The 17096-nt window shown below is 40.5% G+C and overlaps 1 protein-coding gene across 1 annotated transcript in view; it reads left to right on the plus strand.

Moving 5' to 3' along the window:
• The first annotated feature begins 512 nt into the window (after positions 1 to 512).
• Positions 513 to 17096, plus strand: part of st18 (ST18 C2H2C-type zinc finger transcription factor) — a 153511-nt gene continuing 136927 nt past the window's right edge. Inside the window, exons 1-2 of the mRNA XM_048596120.1 lie at positions 513 to 528; positions 2303 to 2357. Of these exons, the coding sequence (XP_048452077.1) occupies positions 2303 to 2357 (55 nt within the window). The 5' untranslated portion in view covers positions 513 to 528. The remainder of the gene's footprint in view (positions 529 to 2302; positions 2358 to 17096) is intronic.

A 17096-nucleotide genomic window follows, 5' to 3' on the forward strand; every position in this document is an offset into this window, starting at 1 on the left:
GAAGAAGGGTCCAGACCCGAAACGTCAGCTTTCCTGCTCCTCTGATGCTGCTTGGCCTGCTGTGTTCATCCAGCTCTACACCTTGTTATCTCAGATTCTCCAGCATTGGCATTCCTACTATCTATGGCTTAACTCTTTCAGGTTCAAAAGATTTTAGGTTAAGTGAACTCCAATGTTGTTATGCGTACATATCTTAGTTTAAGAAATTAGAATTCATAGTGACAAATAAGTGTAACTAGTACAGCTCCATGTACCATATAACCTGGCAGTATTCAAGATGGTTATATACAGCAAGAATTAAAAAAAAAACTGACCAAAAATATCCCAATAAAAATTGTGATAGAACATTCAGGCCCTTTTCAGTTTGTATTTTTACCTTTCAAAACACAAGAATATACTGTTGATGTTTTTAATCTTGCAGAGAATGAATTTCAGGATTGCCTGTTAAGGCAGTCATTGGTACGTGAATACACTGAAAAGCTTGGACACTGTGAAGCACCAGATAATTGTAACAACATATCGACAAAGGTGAGGTTTAGTGCCTTCATTAAATATTTCCATTGCAAATACACCCATTGATGAGTGGTCCACTGATAACACTAAGGCCCTAGAAGTAAGTGCTTTATTTTCAACTAGGGTTACTTTACATTTTACTGTACAACAAAATTAGAGACTGCTAATTGGCTTTATTTACAGTTCATTCATTTTCTATTTTCAAAGATGCACACTCTGATAGTACTCATTCATTTTCCTTCTGTTCATTTAACAGAGGTGTTGACCTGTTAGAAAAAAATGCAACTATTCTTTTGTTAAAGCGATAGACAGCCAAATATTATATGTAAATAGAACAGTAATTTCTAGGCTATGAAGTCTTACTCTATTGAGGATAAGCTTGATGTTAGAGAGCAAGACTGATAATCTAGCCTAAAACTGAACATATCAATGATACTATTGCTTGTTAATTGTATTGCGTGTGACATCTTATGCACTTAAGCTTTATGCTGCTTTTCACGTTTTTGCTGTTTACCATGCAATTGTTCACTGCAAAAGATTTGCTTCACTCAAATGTTCCCGTGTTGATTTTGTAAAATTCTAATTTCTGCACGTTGCAAAATAAGTCATACTTTTAAAAGACTGATTTGGTCAGATACAACATGCTTGCATTCAGATATTAGGAAGGAAACCCTGAAGAAAGAGTACAGAAGAAGTAGAAATTCCAGCAAGAATTAGTTGGATTTATTTGGTAATGACAGATCTGCACTTGGTGCCTTACATTACTATTTTTAATAACTATAGCTGGCTAAGACTGTGTATTTTTAAATAAAATCCATAAATTATGCATTTTATTGCTACATTTTGAAAAGCAATTTTATGCTTTCGTGGCTGCAACCAAATTATACAGTTTTGATGTGTTGCAGAAATTAGTTCAATTCAGAGGATGTTTGTCTGTCAGAGTCGTCATTCATTTAGAATGGAAGTGATTTTCTTTCTCAGAAAGGCGACTAAAATAGAATGTCTGTTCAGGTCAATCTGACCTGATTTACTTTTCCACGAGATATTATAAATTCACCCTTTCATCTATTTACCACAATATGATATTTCAAGAGATTAAAGATTTATTATTGTTATACACAGCCAAATCAAATTTAGAATAACTTGAGCAATGAATGTCGCAAGAAAACAGATCACATTGATTCTAATTCTACCAGCTATAAAATACAGCAATTGTGTCTTTTGATAGTTTAATTTATGAAGGCTAGTTTTTAAAATCAGTGTAAGTGCCACACATGCAGTACTGAAAGAAAATGAATAAATGGTATATATATTAGTTTAACAGCACATAATATAGTGTGTTGGGGAGTTCTTTCTCTCAATAGACCATAGTAATCAAAAGTAATGAACCTATTATGCATAGGGCCTCAGAGAGCATCGTATTGCCATATGAGTGCAGCACACAAAAGGTTTATTAAAGGAAATTAAGGTCCATCATAGCCACACCTGCTCCCCTATTATAAATCTAATACAGGTCACTGCTTTCAATCACAACACAACATTAGATAAAAGAGTCATGTTTCCCATTTAAACTAAGGTAACAGCACATCCTGTTTGCTCATACTTTTTTCCAAGAATACAAAAAAAAGTTAGAGATGATCTGCATCCACCAAAAACCCAGATAAGTTTGGTGAAAACAGGACATAACAGTTCAAAACTATTATGCAAGAATATTTATTATGAATTTATACTAAGGTGAGTGCCAGAAATCATAGGCAATAGTTGCTGCTAACATCTCTCACTGTTACAGATGGATACAGACAGTGAGGAAAAGAGACTCCGCACACGCTCTAAAGGATCTCGGGGTGAGTTGTTGAATAGGTCAAAAATCACTTTGCTCTACACAGTAGAAAACAGGTCAGTTCCTGTGGATAACTCCTGATGAGTTGGCACTGAATTGATATTGGCTTTTCCAAACGTGAAACATTCAACAGAAGAAATTTATTTGACAAAAGTGAGGAAGCAGGGTAATTTTACCAGATGCTGTACTGTTAAGTTTAATAAGTAAAAATAATGAAGCTCATTACAGCCTGTTTACAGTAGGTGATATTTTAAAAAGTGTACATAAAAGGTTTCTTTCATTTTTGAACTTTAGTTGAAAATAATTTTACCCACTTAAAGGGCAATTACTTGCATGCTGGCTGTGATATTACAATGTTCGGTGATGATTGTACCACTTATTTTTGAATACAGTTCAAACTGCTGGCAATGACTACCAACAGGTAAAGAAGTATTCCTGCTGGGATTAACACTAGATAATGGTTTAGTATTGAGGGACTAAAAGAAGGTAATTGACAGTGTGGTGAGTGATTAACTTGCCTCCCGGATTCACAGTTTTCCAGTAACAGAAGTGGCAGCAATCATAATTGCATCACTGAATTTAAAAATAAATGATAATTGTTTCTCTGACTCAATGCAACCCTATCCCTAAAGTAGGAGCTGTACAATGTGAAAGGAGCAAGGTGAAACCAGTTGTCTCAAAATCACTTTGTTTGATCAAACCTCAACTTACTGTTTGGGTGAAGTTTTCATTTAATTACTTGACCATATTTATGTATAAGCATTTAAATTAAATCCTACAGTTTTCAGAAGAGCCTCTTGGCTTTTACGTATAAACTTCCATGGCCTTTATGTACAAAACTATAACTTTTGATCAAACTTTCAACGACATTGCACAATAAAAAATGAAAGAACTGTGGATGCTGTAAATCAGGAACAAAAACAAAGTTGCTGGAAAAGCTCAGCAGGTCTGGCAGCATCTGTGAAGGAAAAAACAGTTAACGTTTTGGGTCCAGTGGCCCTTCCTCAGAACTGGCAAATGACATTGCATGTTGCTTTGTGCTCAAAGATGTCTGTTATGATATCTGTAGAGTCCAGTAACTTTAAAAAAGAAATGTTACCTTCCAGTTGATTGCTAATTGAATGACAATGCAAAATTTCGCATTTAAGACACTTATTTTCACAAAGCTTATAAATACTATTGACTACTTATTATCTTTGTAGGCAACATACACTTTAAATCACAAAATGGAATAACCCCTCTTAGCACAATCAAAAGAAAAAATGAATTTCACAGGTATACATTACACTGTCCTTTAATAAAACATTCAAATCACCCAAAATCAATCCAAACAAATTCTTAGTTCCAGAGGGTTATACTTCTTTTCCTTTCTCAGTCTGGTAACATCTGATCCCAGAACTGTTCTTTGTGATGAGAGTGTTACTGCAGGTTTTTCCTCTAGCACAAGCTAATGAGTCTTCCAGTTTTGTTTTAACTCCTAGCGAATTTGGTTTTCTCAAACTGAACGTGCACCACCACCCATGGTGAACCATTGAGACAAAATGAGAAAATGCTAGATAAAATTAGCAGGTGTGGCAACATCTGTGGAGAGAGAAACAGACTTAACATTTAAAATCTGATACATATTAAATTTGAAATGTTAGCTCAGTTTCCCTCCCTCCTGTCTATCAGAATTGTTTAGTTTCCCCAACACTTCCTGTTTTTCTCCCAGATTTCCAGCATCCATATCATTTTGCTTTTATTTGAACTGCAGAGACTTTTTTGGTTCTAGCATTCTCTTCTCGAACCTGACAGACTAATTCGTCTATCTGTAATATTCAGCTTTATTTCCCAGGGTAGAAATGTCAATAACTAGGAGATATATGTTTAAGTAAAAGGGGGAAAGTTTAAAGGAGTTGTGAGAGGCAACATTTTTATACAGAGAATGGTAAGTACTTGGAATGTGCTGCCAGAGAACGCAGTAGAAGCAGACACACTAGCAACTTCTAAGAGGTATCTTGACAGATACATAAATAGGCAGGGAATAGAGGAATATAGACCAGGTGGAGGCAAGAGATTTTCATTTAGGAAAGGCATCATGCATCAGTGCAGACTTGGCAGGCTGAAGGGCCTACTCCCATGCTGTACTTTGTTCTTTTCATTTCAATGAAACCTGTAACCTGAACTTTACAATGATTTCCTTTGCATCTTTCCCTTTGGCAACATCATTCACGTGCCTTTTATCCAAACAGCAATGGTGATCAGCTGTTCTTTAGTCGTCAACTCTATCCTATCCTGGATTCAAATGGATACTCCTTTTACAATATTTTTAATAAAGTCCTACTTACATTGTCCACTGGCATCATAGCAGCCTTTGCCATTCTTTGCAATTTGTTTTCCCCAGTAAAATAAAGTCTAGGCCTTCCATTATTTTTTAGCAACTCTGTCATTCCAACCTGCTCTCAGGCAGGCATCAGTACAAGTCACATAACCCCTTTCGTTTTTACTCTAAATTTAAAGACACTATCCCAAAACATAATGATCTTATAAATCTCATGATTGCAGAATTGTTCCTTGCTTCTAATTCAAGGTTATCCATAAGAGGCCATGCATAATTTTTTTCCCAGTCAAAGGACAGATTTTCAAAAAATAATATTTGGCACAGCATTAAACATGAATATCAAAATAAAGTTGAGGTATCAGCCATGATCTTATTGGATGGCGGGGCAGGCTCGAAGGGCCAGATGGCCTACTCCTGCTCCTAGTTCTTATGTTCTTATGTATGAAGGATTAATGACTTGCTTAATAAAAAGGTGTTAAATAATAAATGGATAATTTTTGAAAATGCTAATTGATATGATCATTTAAACTTTCCGAGTAGTAGAGTTAAATAACAAAACCAATCTTTTTTTGCTTTCGCACTTCAGAAGCAAAGCTGAAAAAACAGATTAAACCTGAAGTACTGATCACTAGACACAAATCACATCTTCATAGATACAAAAAGCCTCATTCACTCAATTCAGAAGTAAATACTCTCACTCACTCTTTTACAAACACAGTCAGACTGCCTCACAGGAAAACACTCATTCTCACACCCCTGGGCTCAGGTGATCTTGTCCACCACTTTGACTGCAGTCCTTTAATGAGGCGGCACCTGCATGGGAGGTAAGAACTTTGTTTTCGACCTGGCCACATTTCTGTGTACTGCGTGAATTCTCCATGATCTGACACATATTTTTCCACCCTCAAACACGTGTTTCTTCACATCTGACACTGTGTCCTGTCCACCCACCCCCTCCATTTTACATGCCTGCAGGCTCTCTTTTGTGCTCTAGAGCTCTTGTAACTGAAAACTTGCCACTACTTCTTACCTTCCCACCACATACAATCTCAGGCCAATTTTCACCTTCATATGTTGTCGATAGACTCACCAGCAGGAAGAGAGGATTGGCGAAGAGGAGCAAGGGGTGAGGCAATCAAAACATCAGCAGTTCCCGCTATCTCTGAATCCCTTTCTGATTGCTCTGTACACAAATGTTCATTTGACTGCAGTTACTGGTGAATGTTTCCCAATTTTGAATTCAACATAATGCCTCACAATATTCTTCATCTATAACTGACAACAACACTGCCCTATGGCCCCAGTGCTAAAAGAAATACTACCTTAAAATAAATAACAAATTTGATCAAACATTTCCATATTGAAATCATTATTTAGCTTTTTCATTTCTCATAGGATATGGAGCCAAGTCAACATTGTTTGTCCAGACCTAGTTGGCATTGAAAAGATTCTGGTGAGTTCTCTTGAAACATAGAAACAAAAAACAAAGGAGCAAGAGAAAGCCATTCAGCCCATTGAGCCTGCTTCAACATTCCATATGATTTTGGCTGATACTCTATCTCAACACCATACTCCAGCTCTCTACCCGTACCCCTTGACATCTTTAGCCTCTAGAAATCCAAAGGTTTATTAGACTGTGAGTGAAGATATTTACCTTGAATGCCGTCCAAAATGACTTAGTATGTATCTTAGAAACACAGAAAGTAAGAATAGGATTAGACCATTCAGCCTTGCAAGCCTGCTGCATCATTCAATACAATCATGGCTGATCACCCAACTCAGTACCCTTTCCCTTCTGTTGTCCCATACCTTTTGATCCCTTTGGCCCCAAGAACTGTATCCATCTCTTTCTTAAAAACATTAAATGTGTTTTAGCCTTAACTGCTTTCTGTGGCAGAGAATTCCACAGGCTTACCACTCGCTGGGTGAAGAAATTTATCGTCATCTCAGTCCCAGATATCCTTAGGTCAGAAATCAGATGACATCAGGTTATAGTCCAACAAGTTTATTTGAACTCACAAGCTATTGGAGCATTGCCCCTTCATCAGGTGACTTCAAAGTGTGATTGACTTCACCTGACAAAGGGGCAATGTTCTGAAAGCTTATGATTTCAAATAAACCTGTTGAACTATAACCTGGTGCTGTCTGATTTCTGACCTTGTCCACCCCAGTCCAACACTGGCACCTTCTCATCTCAAATATCCTTAGATTGTGACCCTTGGTTCTGGATTCTCTGGTCATTGGGAACATCCTTGCTGCCAAGACATTTGCATTTACCCTGACTTAGTCCTGTTAGATGTTCATATATTTTGATGAGATCTCTCTTAATCTTCTAAACTCCAGTGAATATATGAGTTTGTTTCTACTGTTTGTTTGTTTCCTGTTTGCCAACAAGTTCTCTATATATAACAGAACACTGCATCCCATCCCATGCACTTTAATTTTATATAATAATCTCTGATGTGGGACCTTATCGAAGCCTTCTGAAAGTCCAAGTACACTACATCCACTTGTTCCTCCTTCTCATTTCTACTAGTCACATCCACTCCAACCTCTCTTCGTTCATCAATCTTGCCATCCCAGGAATTAGTCTAGTAAACTAATGTTACACTCCCTCCATAGCCAGAACATCTTTCCTCAGATAAGGAAACCAAAACTACACAGGAGTACAGGAGTGGTCTCACCAAGGCCATTTATAATTACAGCAAAACATCCTGTTATTGCACTCAAATTCTGTCACTATGAAGGCCAGCATACTATTTGCCTTGTTCACCACCTGTTGTACCTGCATACTTACTTTCAGTGACTGCTGTGTAAGGACACTCAAAACTTATTGCACCTGCCCCTTTCCCAATCTGTTGCCATTCAGACATTAATCTGCCTTCCTGATTTTACTATCACACTTTTATCCATATTATACTTCATTATGGGGAGTTGATTACCTAGTGGTATTATTGCTTGACTATTAATCCAGAGTTCCAGGTTTGAATCCCGCAATGGCAGATTATAGAATTTGTATGCAATCAAAAATATCTGAATATAAGATTCTACTCATGATCATAAAACCATAATTGATTGTTGAAAAAAAAACTAATCTGGCTCACTAATGTCCTTCAGGGAAGGAAATCTGCCATCCACACCTGGTCTGGCTACATGCGACCCCAGACCCGTAGCAATGTGATTGACTCTTAACTGCCTTTTGAAATGGCCTAGCAAGCCATTCAGTTGGTTCAATCACTATATAGCCTCAAGAAAAGAAGACTGAAACCAGATGGACCACCTCAAATCAACTTAGACAACAGCTGAAATAACTCCCTTGACACTGTAAAGTCCTCCTGACTAACATTTGGGCGCTGGTGCCAAAATTGGGAGAGCAGTCTCACAGAATGGTCAAGCAACAGCTTGACACAGTCGCACTCATCAAATCATACCTTACAATGTCTCAGACACCACCATCACCACCCCTGGATATGTCCTATCCCACCAGCAGGACAGACCCAGGCCCAGGTGGCAGCACAGTGGTATACAGTCAGGAGGGAGTTGCCCTGAGAGTCCTCAACATTGGCTCTGGGCCCCATGAAGTCTCATGATTTCAGGTTAAACGTGGGTAAGGAAATCTCCTGCTGATTACTACATACCATCCTCCTTCAACAGATGAATTGATATTCCTCCATATTGAAAAACACTTGGAGGAAGCACTGATGGTGGCAAGGGTGTAAAATGTACTCTGGGCAGGGAATTCCAATGTCTGCCACCAAGTGGCTTGGCAGCAGCAGTACTAATCAAACTGGTCAGGTCCTAAAGGACGTAACTGCAAGACGAGGTCTGTGGAAGTTGATGAGGGAACCAGCAAGATGGCAAAACATACTTGATCTCATCCTTACCAGTCTTCGGCTGCAAATGTATCTGTGTATGACAGTATTGGCAAGAGTGACCACAGCACAGTCTTAGTGGAAACAAAGTCCCGCCTTCACATTGAGAATACCTTTCATCATATTGTGCAGCATTGTCACCAACCTAAATGGGACAGACTTCAAAGAGATTTAGCAACTCAAGACCAGGCATCTATGAGCAGCAGAATTATACTCCAGACCAATCTGCAATCATAGCTCAGCATATCCCCTGTTCGACCATTCACTTTCATTACCATCAAGTCAGAGAATTAATCCTGGTTCAATGGAGAGTGCAGGAGGGTGTGTCAGGAGTGGCACCAGGCATATCTGAAGATGAGGTGTCAACCTGGTGAAGCTACTAAACAGGACTACTTGCATGCCAGACAGCATAAGCAACAAGTGATACTGAGAGCTAAGTAAGCCCACAACTAAATTATCAGATCTAAGTTCTGCAGTCCTGCCACATCCAGTCGTGAACGATTAAACAACGTGGACAATTAAACAACTCACACGTGGAGGAGGCTCCACAAATACCATCACTTTAATGATGGAAAAATGTAGCACATCAGTGCAAAAAATAAGTATTTGCAGTAATCTTCAGCCAGGAGTGACAAGTGGATGGTCCAAGTCAGATTCCTTCAGTGGTTCTCAGCATTACAGATACCAGTCTTCACCTAATTCAATTCACTCCTTGTGATACCAAAAAATGGTTCGAGACACCGAATACTGCAAAGGCTATGGGCCCTGGCAATGGAACTACAGACATGTGCTGCAGAATGTACCGCTCCCCTACCAAGCTCTTCCAGTAAGTTACAAAACTGGCATCTATCCAACAATATGGAAAATTGCCCAGGTATGTCCTTGACACAGGAGGACTCCAACTAGGCCAATGATAGCCCCATCAGTCCACTCTTGATCATTGGGAGAGGATTCGACAATGTCATCAACAGTACTATCAAGCAGCATGTGCTCAGCAATAACCAGATCAGTGATGCCAGTTTAGTTTCTGCCAGGGCCACTCAGTTCCTGACCTCATTGCAGCTTTTGTTCAAACATGGACAAAAGAACTGAATTCCAGTGGCTGAAGGAAATTACTGCAGATGCTGGAATCTGTACTGAAAACAAAAGATATTGGAGATCACAGTGGGTCATGCAACATCCGTGGAGAGAGAACAAGCTAATGTTTCAAGTCTAGATGACTCTTCGTTGGTCAATTCCAATGAAGTGTCATCTAGACCCGAAACGTTAGCTTGCTGTCTCTCCACTGATGCTGCCTAACCCACTGTGATCTCACGCATTTTTTGCTTTCAGTGAATTCTAGGGATTACATGAGAGTGATGATAGTCCTTGGCATCAAAGCTGCATTGGACTGAGTGTGGCATCAAGCAACCCTCAGAAAACTGGAATCAATGCATATCAGGGGGAAAGCTCTCTGCTGGTTGGAGTCATACCTGCCACATAGGAAGATGGTTGTGGTTGTTGGACGTCAGTCATTACCGCTCCAGGAAATCTCTGCATGAGTTCCTCAAGGTAGCATCCTCAGCCCAACTATCCTAAGTTGTTTCATCAATGACCTTCTCTCCATCATAAGGTCAGAAGTGGGGGCGTTTGTTGATGATTGTACAATGTTCAACACCATTTGCAACTCCTCAAATATTGAAGCATTCTGTATTCAAATATTAGGTTTAGGCTGATGAGTTGCAAGTAACATTCAGATTCAGACTACACAAATGTCAGACAACAACTATCTAATAAGAGATGATCTAACCACCGCCCCATGACATTCAACGGTGCTACCACCACTGAATGCCCCACTATCAACATTCTTAGGATTACCATTGATCAGCAACTGAACTGGACTGACCACATAAACACAATGGCTACAAGATCGTATCAAAGGGTAGGAATACTGCAGTAAGTAACTCACCTCCTGACTCTCCAAAGCCTGTCTATCATTTACAAGACACAGGTCACAAGTGTGATGGAATACTCCCCACTTGCCTGGATGAGTGCAGCTTCAATAACACTCAGGATGTAACACACGTGATTGGCAATACATCTACAAGCATCCACTCCCTTCACAAAGACGCTCAGTAGCAGTGTGTATTGTCTACTATCTACTGCAGAAATTCACCAAAGATCCTTAGAGATAACATTCCAAACCTATGACCACTTCCATCTGGAAGGACAAGAGCAGCAAATACATGGGTACACCACCACCTGCAAGTTCACCTCCACATCTCTGACCACCCTGACTTGGAAATATATTGCCGTTCCATCATTGTCACTGGGTCAAAATCCTGGAATTTCCTCCTCTACAGCATCATGAGTCTATCTACAGTACGTGGATTGCAGCAGTTCAAGAAGGCAGGCACCTTCTCAAGGGCAACCAGGGACAGACAGTAAATGCCGGCCAGCCAGTGGCGCCCACATCCCATAAGTTAAGAAAAAGAAAGGTCTTCTAGTCTCCAGTGATACAGCACTACTGAACCCAGTCTCTCCAATCTCTCCTCATATTGGCAAACCTGCCAACCCAGGAATCAGCCCAGTGAACCTTGGTTGCACTCTCTCTGTAGCAAGTACATCTTTTCTTAGGTAAGGAGTCCAAAACTGCACACAGGACACATAAGTTCCTTTGCATATCAATCTCGCCTATCTGTTACCATTTAAATAAAATTCTGCTATTCTGTTTTTCTTACCAAAGTGAACAACTTCATGTTTATCCATATTATTTGCCAAGTATTTGCCCATTCACTGAACATATCTAAATCAAAAAACCTCTTTACATCCTCTTCACGACTCATACTCTCACTCGGTCTTGTGTTATCAACAAACTTGAAAATTTTACACTTGATCCCTCATACTAATTGATGATATATGTTGTGAATAGCTGAAGTCCGGGCACTGCACCCTGAAGCAACTTTCACTCTGAATATGACCTACTTATTATTATTTTCGGTTTCCTGTCTGCTAAGCAGTTTCAAGTCCATGTTAGTATATTACTGCCAACCCCATGTGCTTTGATTTTGTGCAATAATCTCTCACATGGGACTTCGTCAGCATGATTTTCCTTTAATAAATCTATGTTATCTCTCTGTAATACCACTGGCATTTTTAAGTATCATGTTATCACATCCTTTATAATAGACTCCAGCAACCTCCTTACTACTGATGCTGTTACCAGTCTGTAATTCCTGGTTTCTCCCCTCCATCCATTTAAAAAACAAATCTCCTTCCCCCAAAAAGACCCTGGCTTTCCGAGTACTTCTGGGAAGATGTGTCACCTTGTCATCTTTATGTCATTTTCTGTGAAGGCAGAATAAAAATACTTGTTTAATTTTTCTGATATTTCCTTGGATTATAAATTCTCTTGTCTCAGATTGTAAGGGACCCTAGTGTTGGAATGCACTACATTATTTTCTTTTCCAATCATAAATTCTATCACTTAATAATCACTTTTTTTCCTAAAAGACTTCTCATAATAAGATTATTAATTCATTCCATTTCAAGTCATAAAACCAAATGTAGGATAATATGCCCCAAATTGGTTCTCCAACATACTGGTTTAGAGATCCATCTTGTGCATACTCCAGAATTCATCTGTGACAGTATTATGTGTACTCATTTCTGGAGTTTGCTCATTCTAAAATTAAAGTGATTACTGTATTTCCTTTGTTGCATATACCTGTAATTTCCTTTTTAATGCCATCCCCTACCTCACCATTACTGTTTGGAGGCCTATAAACAACTTCCTTGTTTTCCACTCCTTGTTGTTTCTTAGCTCCATGCGCACTGTTTCCACACCTAGATTTCCTGAGCCAATACCCTTTTGCAATATTGTACTCACATTCTTTTTGACTAACAACACCATGCCATCTTTCCCATTTTCCCAGTTCTTCCTGCAGATTGAATACTTTTGGATGTTTCATTCCTAGCCTTAGTCACTCTCTATCCATGACTCCATAATCATAAACATATCATACCTGTGTAAAATCATTTGCACTGTTATTTTCATCTACCTGATTGCAAATGCATTCAGAGGTACTTTTAGAGTTTCTTTTTAACATTTTTATGATTGTTTTTGTGCTCCAGCCCAATTTGCTGCTGGCCCTTGTTTCTTTTGCCTTCTATTTTTTCTATCTTTTACTTCCATCTTTGATTCCCTCCCTCTTGTTTCCCCAGTCAGGTTCCAGGTTTGCCAAAACCACCCCTATTATAAGAGTGGACACCCTGAGAAAATATTGTTTCTAGTCCTGCTGGGTGCAGCTTTTCCACTTTGGTCTGGACCAGCATTTATTGTCCATCCCTGGTTGTTCTTGATAAGGTGGTGGGGAGGTATCCTCATGAACTGTTGCAGTCCATGTGATGTACATAGACCCATAATGCCATTTGGGAGTGAGTTCCATGATTTTGGTTCAGCAATACTGAAGGATTGGTGATACATTTCCAAGTCAGAATGACTAGTAGCTTGGAGGGGAACTTGCAGGTGGTTGCATCTCCATGTATCTGCTGCTCTTTTTCTTTGAGGTGGAAGTGGTCATGGATTTGGAAGGTGAAGTCTGAGGATCTTTGTAGATAGTACACATTACTGCTGTTGAGCATTGGTGGTGGAGGGAGTGAATATTTGTGGATGTGGTGGCAGTAATGGAGGTTGCTTTGTCCTGAATAGTGTCAAGCTTTTTGAGCATTGTTGGAGCTGCACTCATCCAGGCAAGTGGGGAATATTCTATGACACTCCTGACTTGTGCCTTGTAGAAGATAAACCAGCTTGAGTGAATGAGGAGGTAATTAACTCATTGCTGAATTCACAGCCTGCTCTTGTAGGCTTAGTATATATATGACTGGGTCAGTTCAGTTTCTGGTTAATGCTAGTTCTCAGGATGATCAAAAAGTTTCTTTGTATGTTGGGTCTAAATTCATTTGGTCTTCCAAAGTAATGCTGCTCAAATCAAGGAACTTTCTGCAAGAATTTTTTTTTAAAACAGTTCAAACTATGCCGACATTCTTTTCACACAAAGTTAGAGGGTTCCTCTCTTCCAGCTTTTGCTATTTAATCATGTGACTTTAACATAATCGCCTCATTGGCATCATCATTATGTACCTTTCAATGTTAATCTCATTAGTATACCCCTATTCATCTTGAATAATAGAAAAACAGCACTATAAGAAATATGATGAAAAATTTTAGAATATCGTTTATCTAAAACATAAGAACAAAATATAAATGTTAATTCATTTTACTTTTGTAGGTAATGGGACCAATTTAACATTTATTGTTCAACCCAATATGAAATAGACAGTCTCAAAGAAAACATCATACAGCATCAGATAGAATTTCACAGACTCTGCTGGTGTGATGTAAATAGCTAAATGCACCAGAGCATAAAAATATAATTTTATTCAGTGGTCTGCCATGAAGATCAACTGTGGCATCTGAATACATAGATAGGTGCCAGTTTGCCTGTTCTATATTGGACTTGCTTATTTACAACTGAGTCCAAAATCATTTCCTTCAGTGGTTCAAATTTATACAAACTGTTCTTCTAAAGCAAATAGTCAATTTAGTATTAGTTTTTGGTATACTCTTCTGAAATATTTGTTTGTCTTCATAAATTTACTTGTGTTACAGAAGTTATGAAGGTATGGAAAGTGGTGCTCATTATATGTGCCGTATATCAAAGACAGTTTTTCTTTTCAATGTTGATGTTTTATGATGCCCAGATAACAAATAATTTATTCTCTTTTGCTCATTTCTCAGTTTTCTAGTGCATAATTGCAGTCGTAGCCTATGAGATGCACGAAGGTGCCAAATATCATTTATCAATGAGAGAGCGCTTGCCATGCAAAGCCTGAGCATCAGTGTTCTATCTAGTCACATCTACTTATATTGATAAGGTTGAGCATACGTATGTTCCTGCATTTTCTCTGATTTTATATTCGTTCACAATATTTAAGTTTCACCGGCTGGGCCACCATTTTTTGCTCATTTGTAATTACCTTTAAGAAACTGGTGGTGAGCAGCCTTCTTAAATTATTCTAGTCAGTAGGCACATTCACAGTGCTATTAGAAAGGGCATTCCAGGAATTTGATCCAGTGATACAGTCCCAAGTTAGGAGGATGTGGAGCTTGGAGCAGTGGTTTCCCTAGCATCTGCTGCTCTTCTTCTAAGTGATAGAGGTTGCGAGTTTGGAAAGTGTAGTTGAAGAGGCCTAGGTGAGTTTCTGCAGTGCATCTTGCAGGCGGTACATACTATTGGCCCTGGGCATCATTGGTGGAGTAAGTAAATGTTTTAGGTGATAGATGGGGAGCCAGGATGGATCGTGTCAAGTTTCTCAATTTTTATTGCAACTGCACTTATCCATGCAAATGGATGTATTGATGGTTTTCCATCACAATCCTGATTGGTGCCCTGTGGTTTGGGAAGGCAGGAGATGAGTTACTCACTGTAGAATTCCCAACTTCTTACCTGGTCTTGTTGCCACAACATATATATTTAGTCCAGTGCAGTTTCTGGTCAATGGTAACTTCCAGAATGTTGATAGTGATAGTAATGCCATTGAATGTCAAGGAGAGATGTTAGGTTCTCTCTTATTAGAGATGGTCATTGCTGAGCACTTGTGTTGCCCATATTTAACTTTGCTTACAGTAACTTTTGTTATATTTTTACCATAGGAGCACAATGACGAAAAATTAAGTAAATTGAAAAGCTTCTTCTGGGCCCAAACCTTTTCTCAATCTCAAGATCTCACTGTCTAGTTTACAGCAGTATTTAAACAAAAGGCTGGGGTGGGGGTCACTGGTGGTGGAGGAGTGTTTGTCAGAATGGCCAGCACTTCAAGTGAACTGCTTCTCAAATTACACGAAAGGAGTTCAGATCATAGCGAAGCTCAGTTAAAATACACTTAGAGATAGTAAGAACTGCCAATGCTGGAGACTGAGATAACACAGTGCAGAGCTGGAGGAACACAGCAGGCCAAGCAGCATCAGAGCAGCAGGAAAGCTGATGTTTTGGGTCTGGACCCTTCTTCAGAAATGGGGGAAGGGAGGGGAAGGGGGCTCTGAAATAAATAGGGAGGGAGGGTTGGGCTGGGGAAGGTAGGTGGGATGGTGATAGGTGAGTGCAGGTAGGTAGTGGTGGGGATTGGTCAGTGAGGTGAGAGGAGCGGATAGGTGGGAGAGAAGATGGACATGTCAAGGAGGTGGGGATGAGAGGTAGGGTTGGTCTTGGGATGAAGCTGGGGGTGGGGAGATTTTGAAGATAGTAAACGTGGGATGGCGATTGGTGTGTGCAGGTAGGTAATGGTGGGGTTTGGTCAGTAAGGTGGAAGGAGCAGATAGGTGGGAGAGAAGACGGACAGGTCAGGGAGGCGGGGATAAGAGGGAGGGTTGGTTTTGGGATGAGGCCGAGGCTGGGGAGATTTTGAAGCTCGTAAAGTCCACATTGAGACCCATTGGGTTGTAGGCTCCCAAGGCGGAATATGAGGTGCTGCTCCTCCAGTTTCTGGGTGTCGTCGTTGTGACACTGGAGGAAGCCCAGGATGGACATGTCGTCCAGTGAGTGGGAGGGGGAGTTGAAGTGGTTTGCGACTGGAAGGTGTTGTCTTTTGTCATGAACCGAGCGTAGGTGCTCTACAAAGCGATCTCTGAGCCTCCGCTTGGTCTCACCGATGTAGAGGAGGCCACATTGGGAACAGTGGATACAGTAGACCACATTAGTGGATGTGCAGGTGAACATCTGTCTGATGTGGAAGGTTTTTTTGGGGCCTTGGATGGGGGTGAGGGGGGCGATGTAGGGGCAGGTGTAGCACTTCCTGCAGTTGCAGGGAAAGGTGTTGGGGCTGGTGGGACTAGTGGGGCGTGTGGAGCGGACGAGGGAGTCATGGAGAGAACGGTCCCTCCGGAAGGCAGATAGGGGTGGGGAGGGAAATATATCCTTCGTAGAGGGGTCAGATTGCAGGTGGCGGAAGTGACGGAGAATGATGCATTGAATCCGGAGGTTAATGGGGTGATACATGAGGACAAGGTGGATTCTGTCTTATTTTTATTGCGGGGAGGGGGTGTGAGGGCAGAGGTGCGGGAAACGCAAGAGATGCGGTCGAGGGCGTTTTCGACTACTGAAGGGGGGATGTTGCAGTCCTTGAAATACGAGGACATCTGGGATGTTTGGTAGTGGAACGCCTCATCTTGGGAGCAGATGCGGCGGAGGCGGAGGAATTGGGAGCAGGAAGGTGGGTGAGAGGAGGTGTAGTCTAGGTAACTGTGGGAGTCGGTGGGCTTGAAATAGATATCAGTTTCGAGGTGTGACCACCTGTCCATCTTCTCTCCCACCTATCCGCTCCTCCCACCTCACTGACCAATCCCCACCACTACCTACCTGCACTCACCCATCGCCAACCCACCTTTACTAGCTTTAAAATCTCCCCAACCCCGGCCTCATCCCAAGACCAATCCTCCCTCTCATCCCCACCTCCTTGACCTATCCGTCTTCTCTCCCACCTCTACCTACCTGCACTCCCTATCACCATCCCA

Source organism: Rhincodon typus, chromosome 4, assembly GCF_021869965.1.
Source record: "Rhincodon typus isolate 14 chromosome 4, sRhiTyp1.1, whole genome shotgun sequence".
Taxonomy (NCBI): domain Eukaryota; kingdom Metazoa; phylum Chordata; class Chondrichthyes; order Orectolobiformes; family Rhincodontidae; genus Rhincodon; species Rhincodon typus.